Source organism: Salvelinus alpinus, chromosome 21 (genome assembly GCF_045679555.1).
Source record: "Salvelinus alpinus chromosome 21, SLU_Salpinus.1, whole genome shotgun sequence".
Taxonomy (NCBI): Eukaryota; Metazoa; Chordata; class Actinopteri; order Salmoniformes; family Salmonidae; genus Salvelinus; species Salvelinus alpinus.
The window spans coordinates 50,071,360-50,097,852 of NC_092106.1; the positions used below are offsets into that span (position 1 = coordinate 50,071,360).

At 49.5% G+C, this 26,493-nt stretch overlaps 1 protein-coding gene across 4 annotated transcripts in view; it reads left to right on the plus strand.

Annotated features, from left to right (window-relative positions):
• mtus2b (microtubule associated tumor suppressor candidate 2b) overlaps window positions 1-26,493 on the plus strand; it is a 153,310-nt gene that overhangs the window by 65,375 nt on the left and 61,442 nt on the right. For 3 of the 4 annotated variants that reach the window (XM_071358123.1, XM_071358125.1, XM_071358124.1), the window contains exons 6-7: window positions 12,041-12,175; window positions 18,492-18,581. In XM_071358123.1, coding sequence (XP_071214224.1) covers window positions 12,041-12,175; window positions 18,492-18,581 — 225 coding nt within the window. The remainder of the gene's footprint in view (window positions 1-12,040; window positions 12,176-18,491; window positions 18,582-26,493) is intronic. The other variant, XM_071358126.1, reaches the window with a different exon arrangement.

Sequence of the window (26,493 nt, forward strand, 5' to 3'; positions counted from 1 at the left end):
GCGTTTTGGCTGCTGTTGCACCACTACTAGTCTTTGTTGTTGAACTAGTCTTTGTTGTTGAACTAGTCTTTGTTGTTGAACTAGTCTTTGTTGTTGAACTAGTCTTTGTTGTTGAACTAGTCTTTGTTGTTGAACTAGTCTTTGTTGATGAACTAGTCTTTGTTGTTGAACTAGTCTTTGTTGTTGAACTAGTCTTTGTTGTTGAACTAGTCTTTGTTGTTGAACTAGTCTTTGTTGTTGAACTAGTCTTTGTTGTTGAACTAGTCTTTGTTGATGAACTAGTCTTTGTTGTTGAACTAGTCTTTGTTGTTGAACTAGTCTTTGTTGTTGAACTAGTCTTTGTTGTTGAACTAGTCTTTGTTGTTGAACTAGTCTTTGTTGTTGAACTAGTCTTTGTTGTTGAACTAGTCTTTGTTGATGAACTAGTCTTTGTTGTTGAACTAGTCTTTGTTGTTGAACTAGTCTTTGTTGTTGAACTAGTCTTTGTTGTTGAACTAGTCTTTGTTGTTGAACTAGTCTTTGTTGATGAACTAGTCTTTGTTGTTGAACTAGTCTTTGTTGTTGAACTAGTCTTTGTTGTTGAACTAGTCTTTGAACTAGTCTTTGTTGTTGAACTAGTCTTTGTTGATGAACTAGTCTTTGTTGTTGAACTAGTCTTTGTTGTTGAACTAGTCTTTGTTGTTGAACTAGTCTTTGTTGTTGAACTAGTCTGTGTTGTTGAACTAGTCTTTGTTGTTGAACTAGTCTTTGTTGTTGAACTAGTCTTTGTTGTTGAACTAGTCTTTGTTGTTGATGGTGTTGGTCAACTGTGGTTGTGGCATGTTTAGGGCCCAGAGTTTTTCTCATTGTCAGGACTCCTGACCCTAGGCATGCTCTGATAGGCAGATATAGTAAGGGGTGTGTCCCAGCATTTGTTCCCTGACGGAGAGAGACAGACAGCTGGGAGGTCCGAAGAGCTAGGCCCCTGATCCTTTCACTCGTGCTGGACACCTGTCTCTCTGTGTTGTCTGGAGTCGGCGGGTACTACTGCTACCACAAGGCCAGACGGTGGCACCTGTCTCTCTGTGTTGTCTGGAGTCGGCGGGTACTACTGCTACCACAAGGCCAGACGGTGGCACCTGTCTCTCTGTGTTGTCTGGAGTCGGCGGGTACTACTGCTACCACAAGGCCAGACGGTGGCACCTGTCTCTCTGTGTTGTCTGGAGTCGGCGGGTACTACTGCTACCACAAGGCCAGACGGTGGCACCTGTCTCTCTGTGTTGTCTGGAGTCGGCGGGTACTACTGCTACCACAAGGCCAGACGGTGGCACCTGTCTCTCTGTGTTGTCTGGAGTCGGCGGGTACTACTGCTACCACAAGGCCAGACGGTGGCACCTGTCTCTCTGTGTTGTCTGGAGTCGGCGGGTACTACTGCTACCACAAGGCCAGACGGTGGCACCTGTCTCTCTGTGTTGTCTGGAGTCGGCGGGTACTACTGCTACCACAAGGCCAGACGGTGGCACCTGTCTCTCTGTGTTGTCTGGAGTCGGCGGGTACTACTGCTACCACAAGGCCAGACGGTGGCACCTGTCTCTCTGTGTTGTCTGGAGTCGGCGGGTACTACTGCTACCACAAGGCCAGACGGTGGCACCTGTCTCTCTGTGTTGTCTGGAGTCGGCGGGTACTACTGCTACCACAAGGCCAGACGGTGGCACCTGCCTCTCTGTGTTGTCTGGAGTCGGCGGGTACTACTGCTACCACAAGGCCAGACGGTGGCACCTGCCTCTCTGTGTTGTCTGGAGTCGGCGGGTACTACTGCTACCACAAGGCCAGACGGTGGCACCTGTCTCTCTGTGTTGTCTGGAGTCGGCGGGTACTACTGCTACCACAAGGCCAGACGGTGGCACCTGTCTCTCTGTGTTGTCTGGAGTCGGCGGGTACTACTGCTACCACAAGGCCAGACGGTGGCACCTGTCTCTCTGTGTTGTCTGGAGTCGGCGGGTACTACTGCTACCACAAGGCCAGACGGTGGCACCTGTCTCTCTGTGTTGTCTGGAGTCGGCGGGTACTACTGCTACCACAAGGCCAGACGGTGGCACCTGTCTCTCTGTGTTGTCTGGAGTCGGCGGGTACTACTGCTACCACAAGGCCAGACGGTGGCACCTGCCTCTCTGTGTTGTCTGGAGTCGGCGGGTACTACTGCTACCACAAGGCCAGACGGTGGCACCTGCCTCTCTGTGTTGTCTGGAGTCGGCGGGTACTACTGCTACCACAAGGCCAGACGGTGGCACCTGCCTCTCTGTGTTGTCTGGAGTCGGCGGGTACTACTGCTACCACAAGGCCAGACGGTGGCACCTGTCTCTCTGTGTTGTCTGGAGTCGGCGGGTACTACTGCTACCACAAGGCCAGACGGTGGCACCTGTCTCTCTGTGTTGTCTGGAGTCGGCGGGTACTACTGCTACCACAAGGCCAGACGGTGGCACCTGTCTCTCTGTGTTGTCTGGAGTCGGCGGGTACTACTGCTACCACAAGGCCAGACGGTGGCACCTGTCTCTCTGTGTTGTCTGGAGTCGGCGGGTACTACTGCTACCACAAGGCCAGACGGTGGCACCTGTCTCTCTGTGTTGTCTGGAGTCGGCGGGTACTACTGCTACCACAAGGCCAGACGGTGGCACCTGTCTCTCTGTGTTGTCTGGAGTCGGCGGGTACTACTGCTACCACAAGGCCAGACGGTGGCACCTGTCTCTCTGTGTTGTCTGGAGTCGGCGGGTACTACTGCTACCACAAGGCCAGACGGTGGCACCTGTCTCTCTGTGTTGTCTGGAGTCGGCGGGTACTACTGTTACCACAAGGCCAGACGGTGGCACCTGTCTCTCTGTGTTGTCTGGAGTCGGCGGGTACTACTGCTACCACAAGGCCAGACGGTGGCACCTGTCTCTCTGTGTTGTCTGGAGTCGGCGGGTACTACTGCTACCACAAGGCCAGACGGTGGCACCTGCCTCTTTGTGTTGTCTGGAGTCGGCGGGTACTACTGCTACCACAAGGCCAGACGGTGGCACCTGCCTCTCTGTGTTGTCTGGAGTCGGCGGGTACTACTGCTACCACAAGGCCAGACGGTGGCACCTGCCTCTCTGTGTTGTCTGGAGTCGGCGGGTACTACTGCTACCACAAGGCCAGACGGTGGCACCTGCCTCTCTGTGTTGTCTGGAGTCGGCGGGTACTACTGCTACCACAAGGCCAGACGGTGGCACCTGTCTCTCTGTGTTGTCTGGAGTCGGCGGGTACTACTGCTACCACAAGGCCAGACGGTGGCACCTGTCTCTCTGTGTTGTCTGGAGTCGGCGGGTACTACTGCTACCACAAGGCCAGACGGTGGCACCTGTCTCTCTGTGTTGTCTGGAGTCGGCGGGTACTACTGCTACCACAAGGCCAGACGGTGGCACCTGTCTCTCTGTGTTGTCTGGAGTCGGCGGGTACTACTGCTACCACAAGGCCAGACGGTGGCACCTGTCTCTCTGTGTTGTCTGGAGTCGGCGGGTACTACTGCTACCACAAGGCCAGACGGTGGCACCTGTCTCTCTGTGTTGTCTGGAGTCGGCGGGTACTACTGCTACCACAAGGCCAGACGGTGGCACCTGTCTCTCTGTGTTGTCTGGAGTCGGCGGGTACTACTGCTACCACAAGGCCAGACGGTGGCACCTGTCTCTCTGTGTTGTCTGGAGTCGGCGGGTACTACTGCTACCACAAGGCCAGACGGTGGCACCTGTCTCTCTGTGTTGTCTGGAGTCGGCGGGTACTACTGCTACCACAAGGCCAGACGGTGGCACCTGTCTCTCTGTGTTGTCTGGAGTCGGCGGGTACTACTGCTACCACAAGGCCAGACGGTGGCACCTGTCTCTCTGTGTTGTCTGGAGTCGGCGGGTACTACTGCTACCACAAGGCCAGACGGTGGCACCTGTCTCTCTGTGTTGTCTGGAGTCGGCGGGTACTACTGCTACCACAAGGCCAGACGGTGGCACCTGCCTCTCTGTGTTGTCTGGAGTCGGCGGGTACTACTGCTACCACAAGGCCAGACGGTGGCACCTGCCTCTCTGTGTTGTCTGGAGTCGGCGGGTACTACTGCTACCACAAGGCCAGACGGTGGCACCTGCCTCTCTGTGTTGTCTGGAGTCGGCGGGTACTACTGCTACCACAAGGCCAGACGGTGGCACCTGCCTCTCTGTGTTGTCTGGAGTCGGCGGGTACTACTGCTACCACAAGGCCAGACGGTGGCACCTGCCTCTCTGTGTTGTCTGGAGTCGGCGGGTACTACTGCTACCACAAGGCCAGACGGTGGCACCTGTCTCTCTGTGTTGTCTGGAGTCGGCGGGTACTACTGCTACCACAAGGCCAGACGGTGGCACCTGTCTCTCTGTGTTGTCTGGAGTCGGCGGGTACTACTGCTACCACAAGGCCAGACGGTGGCACCTGTCTCTCTGTGTTGTCTGGAGTCGGCGGGTACTACTGCTACCACAAGGCCAGACGGTGGCACCTGTCTCTCTGTGTTGTCTGGAGTCGGCGGGTACTACTGCTACCACAAGGCCAGACGGTGGCACCTGCCTCTCTGTGTTGTCTGGAGTCGGCGGGTACTACTGCTACCACAAGGCCAGACGGTGGCACCTGCCTCTCTGTGTTGTCTGGAGTCGGCGGGTACTACTGCTACCACAAGGCCAGACGGTGGCACCTGCCTCTCTGTGTTGTCTGGAGTCGGCGGGTACTACTGCTACCACAAGGCCAGACGGTGGCACCTGCCTCTCTGTGTTGTCTGGAGTCGGCGGGTACTACTGCTACCACAAGGCCAGACGGTGGCACCTGTCTCTCTGTGTTGTCTGGAGTCGGCGGGTACTACTGCTACCACAAGGCCAGACGGTGGCACCTGTCTCTCTGTGTTGTCTGGAGTCGGCGGGTACTACTGCTACCACAAGGCCAGACGGTGGCACCTGTCTCTCTGTGTTGTCTGGAGTCGGCGGGTACTACTGCTACCACAAGGCCAGACGGTGGCACCTGTCTCTCTGTGTTGTCTGGAGTCGGCGGGTACTACTGCTACCACAAGGCCAGACGCTGGCACCTGTCGTTCACTTTACTGCTTGGACTGCACCCTCCGTTCTTATTTACATCCACAGACACTGAGACTATGTGGGCCTGGCTGGCTGGCTGGCTGGCTGGCTGGGTGGGTGGCTGTGTGGGTGGGTGGGTGGGTAGCTGGCTGGCTGACTGGCTGGCTGGCTGGCTGGCTGGGTGGGTAGCTGGCTGACTGGCTGGCTGGCTGGTTGGCTGGGTGGGTGGGTGGGTGGGTGGGTGGGTAGCTAGCTGGCTGGCTGGCTGGCTGGCTGGCTGGCTGGTTGGGTGGGTGGGTGGGTAGCTAGCTGGCTGGCTGACTGGCTGGCTGGCTGGTTGGGTGGGTGGGTGTGTAGCTAGCTGGCTGGCTGGCTGGCTGTGTGGCTGGCTGGTTGGCTGGCTGGCTGGTTGGCTGGGTGGGTGGGTGGGTGGGTAGCTAGCTGGCTGGCTGGCTGGCTGGCTGGCTGTGTGGCTGGCTGGTTGGCTGGCTGGTTGGCTGGGTGGGTGGGTGTTTCTCTCAGAAGCCATGCCCAGTTGCCTCCAGTTAGATTTTGTAGACTGAAACAGAGAAAACAGCTGTCAACATACCATCCCTGGGTGGACATCATCCCATCTCCGTGTCTCTAGACAATTCTCCTTTCTGTCTCTCTCTCTCTCTCTCTCTCGCTCTCTCTCTCTCTCTCTTTCGCTCTCTCTCTCTATTTATACATCTATTTGTCCATGAAACAGTAGCCTTGCTTGGTAGCTATGAGTCCAACAGACAGAGAGCCTGGGGGCAAGTTGGTACAGTACTTGGTACTTGGTGGTGAGATACGGTAATCTGACAAAAATGTGTTTGGCTGAAGACAGACAGACATACAGACAGACAGACAGACAGACAGAGACAGTCTAGTAGCTTCTGCCATGATAGCCACCAACCTCATTACATAGAGTGATAAATAATTATGCTAATACAAGATTCTACAAGATACTAAAGGAAACTACAAGATAATACATTATACTTGAGCTGACTTGAGCCATGAGTTCCTCTGGATCTTCCTCTGTAGTTCGTCTGGTGACTTACAGAACACTGTCGTGGTTTCTGCCCTATCATTGATCTCCTGTAAGAGAGACTAACTATCAAGCAGGAAGCTCCAATGTATACGTTACTGGGATACTTTGGACCTTTTCTGACAGTGATCCTTCAGAGGGTATCCACCAATGGGGATGAGGAAGACCTGCGTACACGTGAGTGTTTCCTTCACTTTGGTGGTTTGTCTTCCCGTTGGCGCTGTTGTCTTCCCGTTGGCGCTGTTGTCTTCCCGTTGGCGCTGTTGTCTTCCCGTTGGCGCTGTTGTCTCGTGGTGCTGAACTTAAGATGGTTGTAGAAGAGATTCAACCATCAATTTAATTGATGTTTCGGTTTACACTTTTCTTGGAAGATGCTTCTTATGAAGTGTTACATGTGCTTATTACCATTCATAGCAACTACATAGGCAGTCATAGAGTATTATGAAACAGTTCCGTGTGTCTGTATGGAGGCTTGATGTTGTTACCTACTAGTGTGTTTCAGTTACATACCATATCCAGTGGTTGTTTACAATCAGACATTGTAATACAGCATGTGTAGTGTGTAGCATCTATGCTTGGTGGAACATAATGGTCTTAACAAATCCAATTTGACTTGTCACATACACATGGTTAGCAGATGTTAATGCGAGTGTAGCGAAATGCTTGTGATAATCCCCCAGATACCTCTAATAGGTTAGCACTGAGTTACAGTAATATCCCCCCAGAGACCTCTGCTAGGTTCGCACTGAGTTACTGTAATATCCCCCAGATACCTCTGCTAGGTTAGCACTGAGTTACTGTAATATCCCCCAGATACCTCTGCTAGGTTAGCACTGAGTTACAGTAATATCCCCCCAGAGACCTCTGCTAGGTTAGCACTGAGTTACAGTAATATCCCCCAGATACCTCTGCTAGGTTAGCACTGAGTTACTGTAATATCCCCCAGATACCTCTGCTAGGTTAGCACTGAGTTACAGTAATATCCCCCAGATACCTCTGCTAGGTTAGCACTGAGTTACAGTAATATCCCCCCAGAGACCTCTGCTAGGTTAGCACTGAGTTACTGTAATATCCCCCAGATACCTCTGCTAGGTTAGCACTGAGTTACAGTAATATCCCCCCAGAGACCTCTGCTAGGTTAGCACTGAGTTACAGTAATATCCCCCAGAGACCTCTGCTAGGTTAGCACTGAGTTACAGTAATATCCCCCAGATAGCTCTGCTAGGTTAGCACTGAGTTACAGTAATATCCCCCAGAGACCTCTGCTAGGTTAGCACTGAGTTACTGTAATATCCCCCAGATACCTCTGCTAGGTTAGCACTGAGTTACAGTAATATCCCCCAGATACCTCTGCTAGGTTAGCACTGAGTTACAGTAATATCCCCCAGAGACCTCTGCTAGGTTAGCACTGAGTTACTGTAATATCCCCCAGATACCTCTGCTAGGTTAGCACTGAGTTACAGTAATATCCCCCAGATACCTCTGCTAGGTTAGCACTGAGTTACAGTAATATCCCCCCAGAGACCTCTGCTAGGTTAGCACTGAGTTACTGTAACATCCCACACCTCTGCTAGGTTAGCACTGAGTTACAGTAATATCCCCCCAGAGACCTCTGCTAGGTTAGCACTGAGTTACAGTAATATCCCCACAGAGACCTCTGCCTAGGTTAGCACTGAGTTACAGTAATATCCCCCAGATAGCTCTGCTAGGTTAGCACTGAGTTACAGTAATATCCCCCAGAGACCTCTGCTTAGGTACACCAAGTTACTCTGCAACATCCCCCATATAATTGCTAGGTTAGCACTGAGTTACAGTAATATCCCCCAGAGACCTCTGCTAGGTTAGCACTGAGTTACTGTAATATCCCCCAGAGACCTCTGCTAGGTTAGCACTGAGTTACAGTAATATCCCCCCAGATACCTCTGCTAGGTTAGCACTGAGTTACTGTAATATCCCCCAGAGACCTCTGCTAGGTTAGCACTGAGTTACAGTAATATCCCCCAGAGACCTCTGCTAGGTTAGCACTGAGTTACAGTAATATCCCCCAGAGACCTCTGCTAGGTTAGCACTGAGTTACAGTAATATCCCCCAGAGACCTCTGCTAGGTTAGCACTGAGTTACAGTAATATCCCCCAGAGACCTCTGCTAGGTTAGCACTGAGTTACAGTAATATCCCCCAGAGACCTCTGCTAGGTTAGCACTGAGTTACAGTAATATCCCCCAGATAGCTCTGCTAGGTTAGCACTGAGTTACAGTAATATCCCCCAGATACCTCTGCTAGGTTAGCACTGAGTTACAGTAATATCCCCCAGAGACCTCTGCTAGGTTAGCACTGAGTTACAGTAATATCCCCCAGAGACCTCTGCTAGGTTAGCACTGAGTTACAGTAATATCCCCCAGAGACCTCTGCTAGGTTAGCACTGAGTTACAGTAATATCCCCCAGATACCTCTGCTAGGTTAGCACTGAGTTACAGTAATATCCCCCAGATACCTCTGCTAGGTTAGCACTCTCACTCTCTTACCCTTTTTTCTCTCACTCTCAGAGTTGACTATAATGAACAGCTTGCCTGGTGGCATCATGTCCCGTTCATCAGCCTGGACATGACAGCTAGCCCAGGGACCTTCTTGTGTGGTCCTGTTATGTCCCAAATTGCACCCTATTCCCTATGTAGTGCACTACTTTTAACCAGGGCCCTATGGCACCCTATTCCCTATGTAGTGCACTACTTTTATCCAGGGCCCTGTAGAGAATAGTGGAACCTCTCTTTGTCTCCTCTCTGTTCTGCCCAGCTGGCATGTTAGTTTACTGCTGTCTGTCGCTGACCGTCTTAACAAGCTGCCTTTGGCTGGGATGAACTTGAACACTAGACTCTAGAGTCATACAGTGTACTGGATATCCAGGCCACGGTAGAACAGGGACTTTCTGTAGCTGGGAAACGCAAACAGCAGGGGGTGGATACACACACACACACACACACACACACACACACACACACACACACACACACACACACACACACACACACACACACACACACACACACACACACACACAGCTATAGCTCCAAGACGCCGTCAGCAGGTAGAAACAAGCATTGATTTAGTGATCCACCAATGGGACGCCAGCTCCCTCCGTCTCCCCCTAGCCAATCAGATGCTTGCTTCATTATCTATGTGTCTATTGGCTGCCTGGGGGAAAAATAACTGCTCCTGCTGTGGTACCGTACCTTTAAATCTCCCAGGAAATACACCAGATGTGTGTCCCAAATGGCACCCTATTCACTATATAGGGCCTATATGGTTTCGGTCAAAAGTAGTGCACTAAATAGATAATAGTGAACCATTTGGAACACTGCCTTTACGCCAGCCTACAGTCATCTCTCTCTTGCTGTTGGTCTGTGGGTTTCACTTAGACATGAGGATGTACATTACACTGCCTTATGTCTCACAAAAAACTATTCATTATATATATTTTTTATTATTCATATTTTAATTCAACATGAATTAAATGGCTTGTCTTCTTCTTACACGACTAAGCCAGCCGCGTCAACGCTGCTTTTAAAAAGACCGAGAGCTTAGAAGAAGAACATAACTCACGGATGAAAATGGAGAGAGAGAGAGAGAGATGAGACGTTAATCTGAGGTCAACCTATCAGACGAGCTCTTCTGTCATCTAGGAATGTCCTTTTCTTCCCTTTACCTCCTCCCTGTCACCTCGTGGTTATGTTGTTGTCACTTAAATGTGCTTAAAATGTTTGTTCCGTTTCAACGTCCTATTTTGTTTTGCGTTTTGAATACTTCTCTTCAGTCCTGATTTTACGGCTCTGACTTCTAGCATGTAAAACCCTGTACAGTAAAACAAGTCTCTTTGTTTGTTCTGATGTGCCAGTAGTGATTGTATTAGTGCTATCTGGCTCCTATCCAACTCTCCTCTGAGAATTAAAGACGTTATTCTGCTGTGTTGACGATATTGATCGGCTTCGACTCAGGAGGTAAAGCTGAATACTTCCTTCTTCCTGCCAGCTAGTCAGACATGGCTTATGGAAGCTGATGATTGTCCTGTATGGGGCTAGAGACCTCTGTCTTTAAGAAGGAGCTCACTGAAGATGGAGTAGGTAGGTAGGACCAGGAGACTGCAGTCGTTAATACAGATCAACCTTCGAGACCATATCTAATGTTCACCCAGCCAGAACCCAGCACACCTCCTTCTCAGAGATAGTTGTATTGACACTGAGAATGGGGGAACCGGGTTATTAATGGTTGAATACTGTATGTTTTGTTTTTTGATGCCGTCATTGTTTTCAATTCAATATGATGTTACAACGCTTCCTTGTTGCACTGTTGTATGCAGAGCTAACTCAGCCAACACCAAGTGTTGAACGTGGAAACATTTATGATGTTCTGCATGATTGAGTTGTGTACAAAACCAACTAACCAACAGCCCCCCCCCCCCCACACACACACCTCTCTGATTCAGACGGGTTAAATGAGGAAGACTCACCTCTCTGATTCAGAGGGGTTAAATGAGGAAGACTCACCTCTCTGATTCAGAGGGGTTAAATGAGGAAGACACACCTCTCTGATTCAGAGGGGTTAAATGTGGAAGACACACCTCTCTGATTCAGAGGGGTTAAATGAGGAAGACGCACCTCTCTGATTCAGAGGGGTTAAATGAGGAAGACTCACCTCTCTGATTCAGAGGGGTTAAATGAGGAAGACTCACCTCTCTGATTCAGAGGGGTTAAATGAGGAAGACGCACCTCTCTGATTCAGAGGGGTTAAATGAGGAAGACGCACCTCTCTGATTCAGAGGGGTTAAATGAGGAAGACACACCTCTCTGATTCAGAGGGGTTAAATGAGGAAGACTCACCTCTCTGATTCAGAGGGGTTAAATGAGGAAGACACACCTCTCTGATTCAGAGGGGTTGGGTTAAATGAGGAAGACACACCTCTCTGATTCAGAGGGGTTAAATGAGGAAGACTCACCTCTCTGATTCAGAGGGGTTAAATGAGGAAGACACACCTCTCTGATTCAGAGGGGTTGGGTTAAATGAGGAAGACACACCTCTCTGATTCAGAGGGGTTGGGTTAAATGAGGAAGACTCACCTCTCTGATTCAGAGGGGTTGGGTTAAATGTGGAAGACACACCTCTCTGATTCAGAGGGGTTGGGGTAAATGTGGAAGACACACCTCTCTGATTCAAAGGGGTTGGGTTAAATGTGGAAGACACACCTCTCTGATTCAGAGGGGTTGGGTTAAATGAGGAAGACACACCTCTCTGATTCAGAGGGGTTGGGTTAAATGAGGAAGACACACCTCTCTGATTCAGAGGGGTTGGGTTAAATGTGGAAGACACACCTCTCTGATTCAGAGGGGTTGGGTTAAATGAGGAAGACACACCTCTCTGATTCAGAGGGGTTGGGGTAAATGAGGAAGAAACATTTCAGTTGAATACATTCAGTTGTGCAACTAACTAGGTATCCCCCTTTCCCACATTCTACCAGGAACCAAAAAGAGTTCTACCTGGAACCAAAACGGGTTCTACCTGGAACCAAAAAGGGTTCTACTTGGAACCAAAAAGGGTTCTACCAGGAACCAAAAAGGTTTCTACCTGGAACCAAAAAGGGTTCTACCAGGAACCAAAAAGGGTTCTACCTGGAACCAAAACGGGTTCTACCTGGAACCAAAAAGGGTTCTACCAGGAACCAAAAAGGGTTCTACCTGGAACCAAAAAGGGTTCTACCTGGAACCAAAAAGGGTTATCCTATGGAGACAGCCAAATAACCCTTTTTCCTAAGAGTGTACTGTATACAGTAAATAGGTGTTTTATTGTATTGAGCCTTAACCTAACCCTAACGTAACCCTAACCCTAACCTAACCCATTGTTTCCCTCCGTCTGTCCCCTCTCTAGGTCCCAGCAGTGGTAGCGATGACACCCCACTTCCCCTGTCCCCTGTACCCCCCAGCCACAGCAGCCCCCAGCCTCCCAACGCCCCTGCCTTCCACCGCCGCTCCGTGCTGCCCCCGGCCCGGGTCTCTCCCACGGGTAAGCTCCACCCCCCCCCCCCCCCCCTCAGCCAGTTTGGTTCAACACTCACCTCTCCTTAGTGGAGTCTGGTTCAACCCACTTTTTGTGTCCTAGTATTGTGATGCCAGACTCCATAGTTTAGTCCTCTCTGATGGTGATTTGTGTTGTGGTCCCGTGTGGCTCAGTTGGTAGAGCATGGCGCTTGCAACGCCAGGGTTGTGGGTTCAATTCCCACGGGGGGACCAGGATGAATATGTATGAACTTTCCAATTTGTAAGTCGCTCTGGATAAGAGCGTCTGCTAAATGACTTAAATGTAAAATGTAAATGTTGTGGGTCAGGGGCCAGTGGGTGTTAACATGACTCTGTACGTCTCAGTGTCTCAGTGTCTAGGTGGTGTTAACATGACTCTGTACGTCTCAGTGTCTAGGTGGTGTTAACATGACTCTGTACGTCTCAGTGTCTAGGTGGTGTTAACATGACTCTGTACGTCTCAGTGACTAGGTGGTGTTAACATGACTCTGTACGTCTCAGTGTCTAGGTGGTGTTAACATGACTCTGTACGTCTCAGTGTCTAGGTGGTGTTAACATGACTCTGTACGTCTCAGTGTCTAGGTGGTGTTAACATGACTCTGTAGTCTGTATGTCTCAGTGTCTAGGTGGTGTTAACATGACTCTGTAGTCTGTAAGTCTCAGTGTCTAGGTGGTGTTAACATGACTCTGTACGTCTCAGTGTCTCATGACTCTGTACGTCTCAGTGTCTAGGTGGTGTTAACATGACTCTGTATGTCTCAGTGTCTAGATGGTGTTAACATGACTCTGTATGTCTCAGTGTCTAGGTGGTGTTAACATGACTCTGTACGTCTCAGTGTCTAGGTGGTGTTAACATTACCATTTGTCCCTCACTAGTCCAGAACAACTGTCACACCTCGTGGCCCACTGACACAGACCAGACACACACACATGCTCTCTCTCTCTAGTTCTATGACTCTCTCTCTCTCTCTCTCTCTCTCTCTCTCTCTCTCTCTCTCTCTCCCCTCTCTCTCTCTCTCTCTGTGTGTTTCTCTCTGTCTCTTGTTTTCTCTGGGTGTCTCTGTCTCTCTCTCTCTCTATTCTCTCTATTCTCTCTCCTCTCTCTCTCTCTCTCTCTCTCTCTCCTCTCTCTCTCTCTCTCTCTCTCTGTGTTTCTCTCTCTCTCTTGTTCTCTCTGGGTGTCTCTGTCTCTCTCTCTCTGACCACATGACCATTGTCATCCCCATGTGTGCTCTTACAGCTGACCAGATATAATCCCATGAAAGAAGCTTCTCTCTACATCCTGGTGTTGCTCCAGCATCTTAACGTGTCATTCCCATGTTCAAAACGTGCAATAAGTTCAGGCACCACATTGCTATCACTCTGTGAGTGTCTCTAATGTAGCAGCATAGCTATGCTAGGAATGCTGGGTATGTGAGAAGCAGCAGTGGTACACACACACACACACACACACACACACACACACACACACACACACACACACACACACACACACACACACACACACACACACACACACACACACACACACACACACCTGGGTTCAAGTAATATCTTTTTTCATTCACACATGATCAAGCTTTCCCGACGCAATAGAACCACTGGCATAGTCCAGAAAAGTACAAACCCCGCCCATGTGGCTCAATCGAACGCTCGAAAGTATCGGAAAGAAAACAAAACGCTATTTAAACCCACGTCTAGGTTATTCACAGCTCTACCAGTCCGCTACAGACACTAATGGAGCTACAGTAGAAGAGGCTGACAAAACTAACTGGCCCATTGGGTCCTATAATGTCACTTAGCTAAATACACTTACTTAGCTGTCAACACGCTTGAACGTTTAATAGCTTGTTTGGCCTACCGAATCTCTTCAAACCGTTGATAGATGTACGTTAGAAAAAACAACACAACGTGCAGGAATTAAGCATGAATTCAGCCCTTGGTAGTAGTTGGTGTGTATAATAATATGTATGCAAGTGAGACTTGTATTGAATCCTAGAAGGCAATTGAAGAGTGAATGCAGATATTGTCATTGTAAAAATACATTTAAAAAAATAAAAAAGCTGAGAGACACAGCAATGATTTAAGGGCAAAAAGTCTCTAAGGATCATTACCATTGCGACCCCTTGCATCACGTAGATAGTACTGTGTGTCCCCGACGCCATGCTTATGTCAGCATTATCCTAGCAGCTCTGTGCTGTACTGTAGACTTGGATCCTGTTGCCCTCTAGTGGTAGCAGGGTGTACTGTAGGTGTGTTAAGCAGAACACTGCAGTAGAACGGTGGGCTCTGGCCAAGAATCATGGAGGAAAACTGGTACTGTGATGCCACCTAGTGGCCACCTTCTGTCTCACACGCCATCTACTGTACTGTATCGTCTCTCTGTTTTTATCAATTCAAGTTAAGGGACTTTATTGGCGAGGGAAACATATGTTTACTTTGCCAAAGCAAGTGAACTAGATAATGTACAAAGCTGAAATAGACAATAAAAAATGAACAGTAAACATTACACTCACAAAAGTTTCCAAAGAATAAAGACATTTCAAGTGTAATTTTATGTCTATATACAGTGTCTTAACGATGTGTAAATGGTTAAAGTACAAAAGGGAAAATAAACATAAATATGGATTGTATTTAAAATGGTGTTTCTTCTTCACTGGTTGACCTTTTCTTGTGGCAACAGGTCACAAATCTTGGTATTTCACCCAATAGATACGGGATTTAACCAAAATTGGATTTGTTTTCAAATTCTTTGTGGATCTGTGTAACCTGAGGGAAATATGTGTCTCTAATAAGGTCATACATTTGGCAGGAGGTTAGGAAGTGCAGCTCAGCTTCCAGCTCATTCTGTGGGCAGTGTTGCACATAGCCTGTCTTCTCTTGAGAGCCAGGTCTCTCTCTCTCTCTCACCTTATTGGTTACGTAACATATTGCCTACTTATCTGAAGAGCTCTTTAGATAAAACAGTTCTGTTTTAGAAAATGGCCCCAATAAACTATTAAGTCATTTAATGTGGAAAGTTCACAGATGTCAGTGTGCCAAGTCAACATGGTGCCAGAGAGAGTGATGGGTATTTAACTGACAGGGTCAACATGGTGCCAGAGAGCGTGATGGGTATTTACAGGGTCAAGTCAACATGGTGCCAGAGGTAGTGATGGGTATTTACAGGGTCAAGTCAACATGGTGCCAGAGGGAGTGATGGGTATTTAACTGTCAGTGTCAAGTCAACATGGTGCCAGAGAGAGTGATGGGTATTTACAGGGTCAAGTCAACATGGTGCCAGAGAGAGTGATGGGTATTTACAGGGTCAAGTCAACATGGTGCCAGAGGGAGTGATGGGTATTTACAGGGTCAAGTCAACATGGTGCCAGAGGGAGTGATGGGTATTTAACTGACAGGGTCAAGTCAACATGGTGCCAGAGGGAGTGATGGGTATTTACAGGGTCAAGTCAACATGGTGCCAGAGGGAGTGATGGGTATTTACAGGGTCAAGTCAACATGGTGCCAGAGAGAGTGATGGGTATTTAACTGACAGGGTCAAGTCAACATGGTGCCAGAGAGAGTGATGGGTATTTAGATGACAGGGTCAACATGGTGCCAGAGAGAGTGATGGGTATTTACAGGTTCAAGTCAACATGGTGCCAGAGAGAGTGATGGGTATTTAGATGACAGGGTCAACATGGTGCCAGAGAGCGTGATGGGTATTTACAGGGTCAAGTCAACATGGTGCCAGAGGGAGTGATGGGTATTTAACTGACAGGGTCAAGTCAACATGGTGCCAGAGGGAGTGATGGGTTTTTACAGGGTCAAGTCAACATGGTGCCAGAGGGAGTGATGGGTATTTAACTGTCAGTGTCAAGTCAACATGGTGCCAGAGAGCGTGATGGGTATTTACAGGGTCAAGTCAACATGGTGCCAGAGGGAGTGATGGGTATTTAACTGACAGGGTCAAGTCAACATGGTGCCAGAGGGAGTGATGGGTTTTTACAGGGTCAAGTCAACATGGTGCCAGAGGGAGTGATGGGTATTTAACTGTCAGTGTCAAGTCAACATGGTGCCAGAGAGAGTGATGGGTATTTACAGGGTCAAGTCAACATGGTGCCAGAGGGAGTGATGGGTATTTACAGGGTCAAGTCAACATGGTGCCAGAGAGCGTGATGGGTATTTACAGGGTCAAGTCAACATGGTGCCAGAGGGAGTGATGGGTATTTACAGGGTCAAGTCAACATGGTGCCAGAGAGAGTGATGGGTATTTACAGGGTCAAGTCAACATGGTGCCAGAGGGAGTGATGGGTATTTAACTGACAGGGTCACGTCAACATGGTGCCAGAGAGAGTGATGGGTATTTAGCTGACAGGGTCAACATGGTGCCAGAGGGAGTGATGGGTATTTAACTGACAGGGTCAAGTCAACATGGTGCCAGAGGGAGTGATGGGTATTTACAGGGTCAAGTCAACATGGTGCCAGAAGGAGTGATGGGTATTTAGCTGACAGGGTCAACATGGTGCCAGAGGGAGTGATGGGTATTTACAGGGTCAAGTCAACATGGTGCCAGAGAGAGTGATGGGTATTTAACTGACAGGGCCAACATGGTGCCAGAGGGAGTGATGGGTATTTACAGGGTCAAGTCAACATGGTGCCAGAGAGCGTGATGGGTAATTAACTGACAGGGCCAAGTCAACATGGTGCCAGAGGGAGTGATGGGTATTTACAGGGTCAAGTCAAGATGGTGCCAGAGAGAGTGATGGGTATTTAACTGACAGGGTCAACATGGTGCCAGAGGGAGTGATGGGTATTTAACTGACAGGGCCAACATGGTGCCAGAGGGAGTGATGGGTATTTACAGGGTCAAGTTAACATGGTGCCAGAGAGAGTGATGGGTATTTAACTGACAGGGTCAAGTCAACATGGTGCCAGAGAGAGTGATGGGTATTTACAGGGTCAAGTCAACATGGTGCCAGAGGGAGTGATGGGTATTTACAGGGTCAAGTCAACATGGTGCCAGAGAGAGTGATGGGTATTTACAGGGTCAAGTCAACATGGTGCCAGAGAGAGTGATGGGTATTTAACTGACAGGGTCAAGTCAACATGGTGCCAGAGAGAGTGATGGGTATTTACAGGGTCAAGTCAACATGGTGCCAGAGGGAGTGATGGGTATTTACAGGGTCAAGTCAACATGGTGCCAGAGAGAGTGATGGGTATTTAACTGACAGGGTCAAGTCAACATGGTGCCAGAGAGAGTGATGGGTATTTACAGGGTCAAGTCAACATGGTGCCAGAGAGAGTGATGGGTATTTAGATGACAGGGTCAACATGGTGCCAGAGAGAGTGATGGGTATTTACAGGTTCAAGTCAACATGGTGCCAGAGAGAGTGATGGGTATTTAGATGACAGGGTCAACATGGTGCCAGAGAGCGTGATGGGTATTTACAGGGTAAAGTCAACATGGTGCCAGAGGGAGTGATGGGTATTTACAGGGTCAAGTCAACATGGTGCCAGAGAGAGTGATGGGTATTTAGATGACAGGGTCAACATGGTGCCAGAGGGAGTGATGGGTATTTACAGGGTCAAGTCAACATGGTGCCAGAGAGAGTGATGGGTATTTAGATGACAGGGTCAACATGGTGCCAGAGAGCGTGATGGGTATTTACAGGGTCAAGTCAACATGGTGCCAGAGGTAGTGATGGGTATTTACAGGGTCAAGTCAACATGGTGCCAGAGGGAGTGATGGGTATTTAACTGTCAGTGTCAAGTCAACATGGTGCCAGAGAGAGTGATGGGTATTTACAGGGTCAAGTCAACATGGTGCCAGAGGGAGTGAATGGTATTTACAGGGTCAAGTCAACATGGTGCCAGAGAGAGTGATGGGTATTTAGCTGACAGGGTCAACATGGTGCCAGAGAGAGTGATGGGTATTTAGCTGACAGGGTCAACATGGTGCCAGAGGGAGTGATGGGTATTTACAGGGTCAAGTCAACATGGTGCCAGAGGGAGTGATGGGTATTTACAGGATCTCATATTCTGTCTATCATCCTTACAACCATTTCAGTTTTCTTTTGACATGTTTAATTTTCTTATTTCTTGGATCAATGATATATCTGTTATGAGGATAGGGATCAAATCAAAGTGTATTTGTCATGTATAGTATACAGTATAATGTACACACCGTAGAATGAAACGCGTACTAGCAAGCACTCCTCTCAAACAGTGCATCACCTATAGAGAAGTATTCAGGTGAAACGTAAAGCAAAACGGTGGGCTTGACTATTCTATTTCTGACGAGGGATGGTTCTATGCTTCAGCTTCTAGGACGGAGGTTCAGAGGGATGTACCACCCGCTGTCTCCTCCCCTAAACGGTTCGCAGTGGTTTCACCCAAACCCCAGTCCCCTGGTGAGTGCACAGATCATATTACACGCTCTCTCTCTGTGTGTGTGTGTGTGTGTGTGTGTGTGTGTGTGTGTGTGTGTGTGTGTGTGTGTGTGTGTGTGTGTGTGTGTGTGTGTGTGTGTGTGTGTGTGTTGTGTGTGTGTGTGTGTGTGTGTGTGTGTGTGCTTGTGTGCATAGATAACCAAGGGGGGGAGCTAGAGAGAAAGAGTGACCTGTTCCCGTGTGCTGACTGTTGTTGTTATGGCAACGTAGAGAGCTTGAATCAAATCAAATCAAGCTTTATTTATACAGACATGGACCCAATGTGCTATGAAATTAAAAACTGAAATATTTATTACACAACAAACATAAGATAAAAAAACAAAAGAATAACATTAATAACTGAACAACTAAAAAGCCCCCCAAGGAAAAGCAAAGTTAAAAAGGTTTGTTTTAAGTTCTCTTTTAAATATGTCCACAGTTTCGTCCTCCATCAGGTTCTCTGGCAGGCTATTCCAGAGACTGGGGGCATAGTAACTAAAGGCTGTCTCTCCATGCCTCTTGGTCCTAGGCTTTGGGATAGTTAAAAGGCTGTCTCTCCATGCCTCTTGGTCCTAGGCTTTGGGATAGTTATAAGGCTGTCTCTCCATGCCTCTTGGTCCTAGGCTTTGGGATAGTTATAAGGCTGTCTCTCCATGCCATATACAGGGGGTACCGGTACAGAGTCAATGTGGAGGCTATATACAGGGGGTACCGGTACAGATTCAATGTGGAGGCTTTATAAAGGGGGTACCGGTACCGAGTCAATGTGGAGGCTATATACAGGGGGTACCGGTATAGAGTCAATGTGGAGGCTATATACAGGGGGTACCGGTACAGAGTCAATGTGGAGGCTATATACAGGGGGTACCGGTACCAAGTCAATGTGGAGGCTTTATACAGGGGGTACCGGTACAGAGTCAATGTGGAGGCTATATACAGGGGGTACTGGTACAGAGTCAATGTGGAGGCTATGTACAGGGGGTACTGGTACAGAGTCAATGTGGAGGCTATATACAGGGGGTACTGGTACAGAGTCAATGTGGAGGCTATATACAGGGGGTACCGGTACAGAGTCAATGTGGAGGCTATATACAGGGGGTACCGGTACAGAGTCAATGTGGAGGCTATATACAGGGGGTACCGGTACCAAGTCAATGTGGAGGCTATATACAGGGGGTACCGGTACAGAGTCAATGTGGAGGCTATATACAGGGGGTACCGGTACAGAGTCAATGTGGAGGCTATATACAGGGGGTACCGGTACAGAGTCAATGTGGAGGCTATATACAGGGGGTACCGGTACCAAGTCAATGTGGAGGCTATATACAGGGGGTACCGGTACAGAGTCAATGTGGAGGCTATATACAGGGGGTACTGGTACAGAGTCAATGTGGAGGCTATATACAGGGGGTACCGGTACAGAGTCAATGTGGAGGCTATATACAGGGGGCACCGGTACAGAGTCAATGTGGAGACTATATACAGGGGGTACCAGTACAGAGTCAATGTGGAGACTATATACAGGGGGTACCGGTACAGAGTCAGTGTGCGGGGGTACAGGTTAGTCGAGGTAATTTGTACATGTAGGTAGGGGTGAAGTGACTATGCATAGATAATTAACAGAGAGTAGCAGCAGTGTACATGTAGGTAGGGGTGAAGTGACTATGCATAGATAATAAACAGAGAGTAGCAGCAGTGTACATGTAGGTAGGGGTAAAGTGACTATGTATAGATAATAAACAGAGAGTAGCAGCAGTGTACATGTAGGTAGGGGTAAAGTGACATAGATAATAAACAGAGAGTAGCAGCAGTGTACATGTAGGTAGGGGTAAAGTGACATAGATAATAAACAGAGAGTAGCAGCAGTGTACATGTAGGTAGGGGTAAAGTGACATAGATAATAAACAGAGAGTAGCAGCAGTGTACATGTAGGTAGGGGTAAAGTGACTATGTATAGATAATAAACAGAGAGTAGCAGCAGTGTACATGTAGGTAGGGGTAAAGTGACTATGCATAGATAATAAACAGAGAGTAGCAGCAGTGTACATGTAGGTAGGGGTGAAGTGACTATGCATAGATAATAAACAGAGAGTAGCAGCAGTGTACATGTAGGTAGGGGTAAAGTGACTATGTATAGATAATAAACAGAGAGTAGCAGCAGTGTACATGTAGGTAGGGGTAAAGTGACTATGTATAGATAATAAACAGTAACAGCAGTGTACATGTAGGTAGGGGTGAAGTGACTATGCATAGATAATAAACAGAGAGTAACAGCAGTGTACATGTAGGTAGGGGTGAAGTGACTATGTATAGATAATAAACAGAGAGTAGCAGCAGTGTACATGTAGGTAGGGGTAAAGTGACTATGTATAGATAATAAACAGTAACAGCAGTGTACATGTAGGTAGGGGTGAAGTGACTATGCATAGATAATAAACAGAGAGTAACAGCAGTGTACATGTAGGTAGGGGTGAAGTGACTATGTATAGATAATAAACAGAGAGTAGCAGCAGTGTACATGTAGGTAGGGGTAAAGTGACTATGTATAGATAATAAACAGAGAGTAGCAGCAGTGTACATGTAGGTAGGGGTAAAGTGACTATGCATAGATAATAAACAGAGAGTAGCAGCAGTGTACATGGAGGTAGGGGTAAAGTGACTATGTATAGATAATAAACAGAGAGTAGCAGCAGTGTACATGTAGGTAGGGGTAAAGTGACTATGCATAGATAATAAACAGAGAGTAGCAGCAGTGTACATGTAGGTAGGGGTAAAGTGACATAGATAATAAACAGAGAGTAGCAGCAGTGTACATGTAGGTAGGGGTAAAGTGACTGTATAGATAATAAACAGACAGTAGCAGCAGTGTACATGTAGGTAGGGGTAAAGTGACTATGTATAGATAATAAACAGAGAGTAGCAGCAGTGTACATGTAGGTAGAGGTAAAGTGACTATGTATAGATAATAAACAGAGAGTAGCAGCAGTGTACATGTAGGTAGGGGTAAAGTGACATAGATAATAAACAGAGAGTAGCAGCAGTGTACATGTAGGTAGGGGTAAAGTGACTATGCATAGATAATAAACAGAGAGTAGCAGCAGTGTACATGTAGGTAGGGGTAAAGTGACTATGCATAGATAATAAACAGAGAGTAGCAGCAGTGTACATGTAGGTAGGGGTAAAGTGACTATGTATAGATAATAAACAGAGAGTAGCAGCAGTGTACATGTAGGTAGGGGTAAAGTGACTATGTATAGATAATAAACAGAGAGTAGCAGCAGTGTACATGTAGGTAGGGGTAAAGTGACTATGTATAGATAATTAACAGAGTAGCAGCAGTGTACATGTAGGTAGGGGTAAAGTGACTATGTATAGATAATAAACAGAGAGTAACAGCAGTGTACATGTAGGTAGGGGTAAAGTGACTATGTATAGATAATAAACAGAGTAGCAGCAGTGTACATGTAGGTAGGGGTGAAGTGACTATGTATAGATAATAAACAGAGAGTAGCAGCAGTGTACATGTAGGTAGGGGTAAAGTGACTATGTATAGATAATTAACAGACAGTAGCAGCAGTGTACATGTAGGTAGGGGTAAAGTGACTATGTATAGATAATAAACAGAGAGTAGCAGCAGTGTACAAAACAAATGGGGGGGTGTCAATGTAAATAGTCCAGTGGCCATTTGATTAATTGTTCAGGAGTCTTATGGCTTGGGGGTAGAAGCTGTAAAGGAGCCTTTTGGACCTAGACTTGGCGCTCCGGTACCGCTTGCCGTGCGGTAGCAAGGAGAACATTTTATGACTTGGGTGACTGGAGTCTTTCACAATTTTTGGGCCTCGCTCGCTCTCTCTCTCTGAGCTCGCTCCTCTCTCTCTCTGAGCTCGCTCCTCTCTCTCTCTGAGCTCGCTCCTCTCTCTCTCTCTGAGCTCGCTCCTCTCTCTCTCTGAGCTCGCTCCTCTCTCTCTCTGAGCTCGCTCCCCTCTCTCTCTGAGCTCGCTCCCCTCTCTCTCTGAGCTCGCTCCCTTCTCTCTCTGAGCTCGCTCCCTTCTCTCTCTGAGCTCGCTCCCCTCTCTCTCTGAGCTCGCTCCCTTCTCTCTCTGAGCTCGCTCCCTTCTCTCTCTGAGCTCGCTCCCCTCTCTCTCTGAGCTCGCTCCCTTCTCTCTCTGAGCTCGCTCCCTTCTCTCTCTGAGCTCGCTCCTCTCTCTCTCTGAGCTCGCTCCCCTCTCTCTCTGAGCTCGCTCCCTTCTCTCTCTGAGCTCGCTCCCTTCTCTCTCTGAGCTCGCTCCTCTCTCTCTCTGAGCTCGCTCGCTCTCTCTCTCTGAGCTCGCTCCTCTCTCTCTCTGAGCTCGCTCCTCTCTCCCTCTGAGCTCGCTCCTCTCTCTCTCTGAGTTCGCTCCTATCTCTCTGAGCTCGCTCCTCTCTCTCTCTCTGAGCTCGCTCCTCTTCTGACACCGACAGTATATAGGTCCTGGATGCCAGGAATGCCAAATCTTGATAAATCTTGACACATGCCAAATCTTGATAAATCTTGACACGTCATTCCTTGATAAATCTTGACACATGCCACATCGTTTCAGTCTCCTTCGGGGGACCGCCCCCTTCACGACTACTTCTGCCGGGGCGGTATTTTTTTTATTTTTTTATTTTATTTATTTCACCTTTATTTAACCGTATGCGAATTGGAGTGGGTCTAGGGCTTCCGGGATGATGGTGTTGATGTGAGCCATGACCAGCCTTTCAAAGCACTTCATGGCTACTGACGTGAGTGCTATGCGGGCGGTAATTATTTATGGAAGGTTACCTTTGCTTCCTTGGGCACAGGGACTATGATGGTCTGGTGATCTGCTTAAAACATGTAGGTATTACAGACTCAGTGTCACGTTCCTGACCTGTTTTATGTTATTTTTGTATGTGTTTAGTTGGTCAGGGCGTGAGTTGGGGTGGGCATTCTATGTTTTGTGTTTCTATGTTTAGGTCACTTGTAATTAGCCTTATATGGTTCTCAATCAGGGACAGGTGTTTGACGTTTCCTCTGATTGAGAACCATATATAGGTTGGCTGTTCACACTGTTTGTTTGTGGGTGATTGTCTCCTGTGTCTGTGTTTGTTTGCACCACACGGGACTGTTTCGTTTGTTCGTTCGGTTTATGTAGTCTGTTCCTGTTTCATGCGTTCTTCACGTTATATGTAAGTTCGTGTCCAGGTCTGTCTACATCGGTATTTTGTTTTGTAGTTTATCAAGTGTATTTCGGTTCAGTGTTCGTCGTGTCTAATAAATTCATGATGTCTACATACCTCGCTGCACATTGGTCTTCCGATCCCTCTCTCCTCTCCTCGTCTGAGGAGGAGGAATATGACGACTACAGTTACAGAATCACCCACCAACAAAAGATCAAGCAGCGGTGTAACGGGAGAGAGAGACAGCGCACGAAGCAGGATTTCTGGTCTTGGGAGGAAATCATGGAAGGAAAAGGACCATGGGCTAAAGTTGGAGTGAATCGCCGCCCATGGGAACAGCTGGAGGCAGCTCGGAGAGCGGAGGAAACGGGAGAGAGGAACCGGCGTTATGAGGGGACGCGTCTAGCACGGAAGCCCGAAAAGCCCGTGAGTACTACCCAAAAATTTCTTGGGGGGCGGCTAAGAGGTAGTGGGCCAAGGGCAGGTAGGAGACCTGCGCCCACTTCCCAGGCTTACCGTGGAGAGCGGGAGTACGGGCAGACACCGTGTTACGCAGTAGAGCGCACGGTGTCTCCTGTACGTGTGCATAGCCCGGTGCGGGTTATTCCACCTCCCCGCACTGGTAGGGCTAGATTGGGCATTGAGCCAGGTGTCATGAGGCCGGCTCAACGCGTCTGGTCTCCAGTGCGTCTCCTCGGGCCGGCTTACATGGCACCAGCCTTACGCATGGTGTCCCCGGTTCGCCTACATAGCCCGGTGCGGGTTATTCCACCTCCCCGCACTGGTCGGGCGACGGGGAGTATTCAACCAGGTAAGGTTGGGCAGGCTCGGTGCTCAAGGGAGCCAGTACGCCTGCACGGTCCGGTATTTCCGGCGCTACCTCCCCGCCCCAGCCCAGTACCACCAGTGCCTACACCACGCACCAGGCATCCGGTGCGTTTCCAGAGCCCTGTTCCTCCTCCACGCACTCTCCCTATGGTTCGTGTCTCCAGCCCAGTGCCTCCAGTTCCGGCACCACGCACTAAGCCTCCTGTGCGTCTCCAGAGCCCTGTACGCACTGTTCCTTCTCCCCGTACTCGTCCTGATGTGCGTGCACTCAGCCCGGTGCCACCAGTGCCGGTACCACGCACCAGGCCTATAGTGCGCTTCGAGAGGTCAGTGTGCCCTGTCCCTGCTCCCCGCACTAGGCTTGAAGTGCGTGTCTCCAGTCCGGTACCTCCAGTTCCGGCACCACGCACCAGGCCTATAGTGCGTCTCAGCCGGCCAGAGTCTGCCGTCTGCCCAGCGGCGCCTGAACTGCCCGTCTGCCCAGCGGCGCCTGAACTGCCCGTCTCCCCAGCGGCGCCTGAACTGCCCGTCTGCCCAGCGGCACCTGAACTGCCCGTCTGCCCAGCGGCGCCTGAACTGCCCGTCTGCCCAGCGGCGCCTGAACTGCCCGTCTGCCCAGCGGCGCCTGAACTGCCCGTCTGCCCAACGCCGTCTGAACTGCCCGTCTGCCCAACGCCGTCTGAACTGTCCGTCTGCCAAGCGCCGCATGAACTGCCTGTCTGTACTGAGCCTTCAAAGCCGCCCGTCTGCCATGAGCCTGCAAAGCCGCCCGTCTGCCATGAGCCTTCAGAGCCGTCCGCCAGACAGGAGCCTGCAAAGCCGCCCGTCTGCCATGAGCCTTCAGAGCCGTCCGCCAGACAGGAGCCGCTAGAGCCTTCCGCCAGACAGGATCAGCCAGAGCCTTCCGCCAGACCGGATCAGCCAGAGCCTTCCGCCAGACCGGATCAGCCAGAGCCTTCCGCCAGACCGGATCAGCCAGAGCCTTCCGCCAGACCGGATCAGCCAGAGCCTTCCGCCAGACCGGATCAGCCAGAGCCTTCCGCCAGACCGGATCAGCCAGAGCCTTCCGCCAGACCGGATCAGCCAGAGCCTTCCGCCAGACCGGATCAGCCAGAGCCGTCAGCGAGCCATGACCAGCCAGAGCCGTCAGCGAGCCATGACCAGCCAGAGCCGTCAGCGAGCCATGACCAGCCAGAGCCGTCAGCGAGCCATGACCAGCCAGAGCCGTCAGCGAGCCATGACCAGCCAGAGCCGTCAGCGAGCCACGACCAGCCAGAGCCGTCAGCGAGCCATGACCAGCCAGAGCCGTCAGTGAGCCATGACCAGCCAGAGCCGTCAGCGAGCCATGACCAGCCAGAGCCGTCAGCCAGTCCGGAGCTGCCGTCCCTCAGTCCGGAGCTATCGTCCCTCAGTCCGGAGCTGCCGTCCCTCAGTCCGGAGCTGCCGTCCCTCAGTCCGGAGCTGCCGTCCCTCAGTCCGGAGCTGCCGTCCCTCAGTCCGGAGCTGCCGTCCCTCAGTCCGGAGCTGCCCCTTATCCTGGTGATGCCCCTTATCCTGGTGATGCCCCTTAATTTAGGTGGGTTTATTTGGAGGGTGGTCATTGAGAGGGGGATACGAAAGCGGGGATTGACTATGGTGGGATGGGAACCACGCCCAGAGCCTGAGCCGCCACCTTGGACAGATGCCCACCCAGACCCTCCCCTAGACTTTTGGTGGTGCGTCCGGAGTTCGCACCTTGAGGGGGGGGGGGTTCTGTCACATTCCTGACCTGTTTTATGTTATTTTTGAATGTGTTTAGTTGGTCAGGGCGTGAGTTGGGGTGGGCATTCTATGTTTTGTGTTTCTATGTTTAGGTCACTTGTAATTAGCCTTATATGGTTCTCAA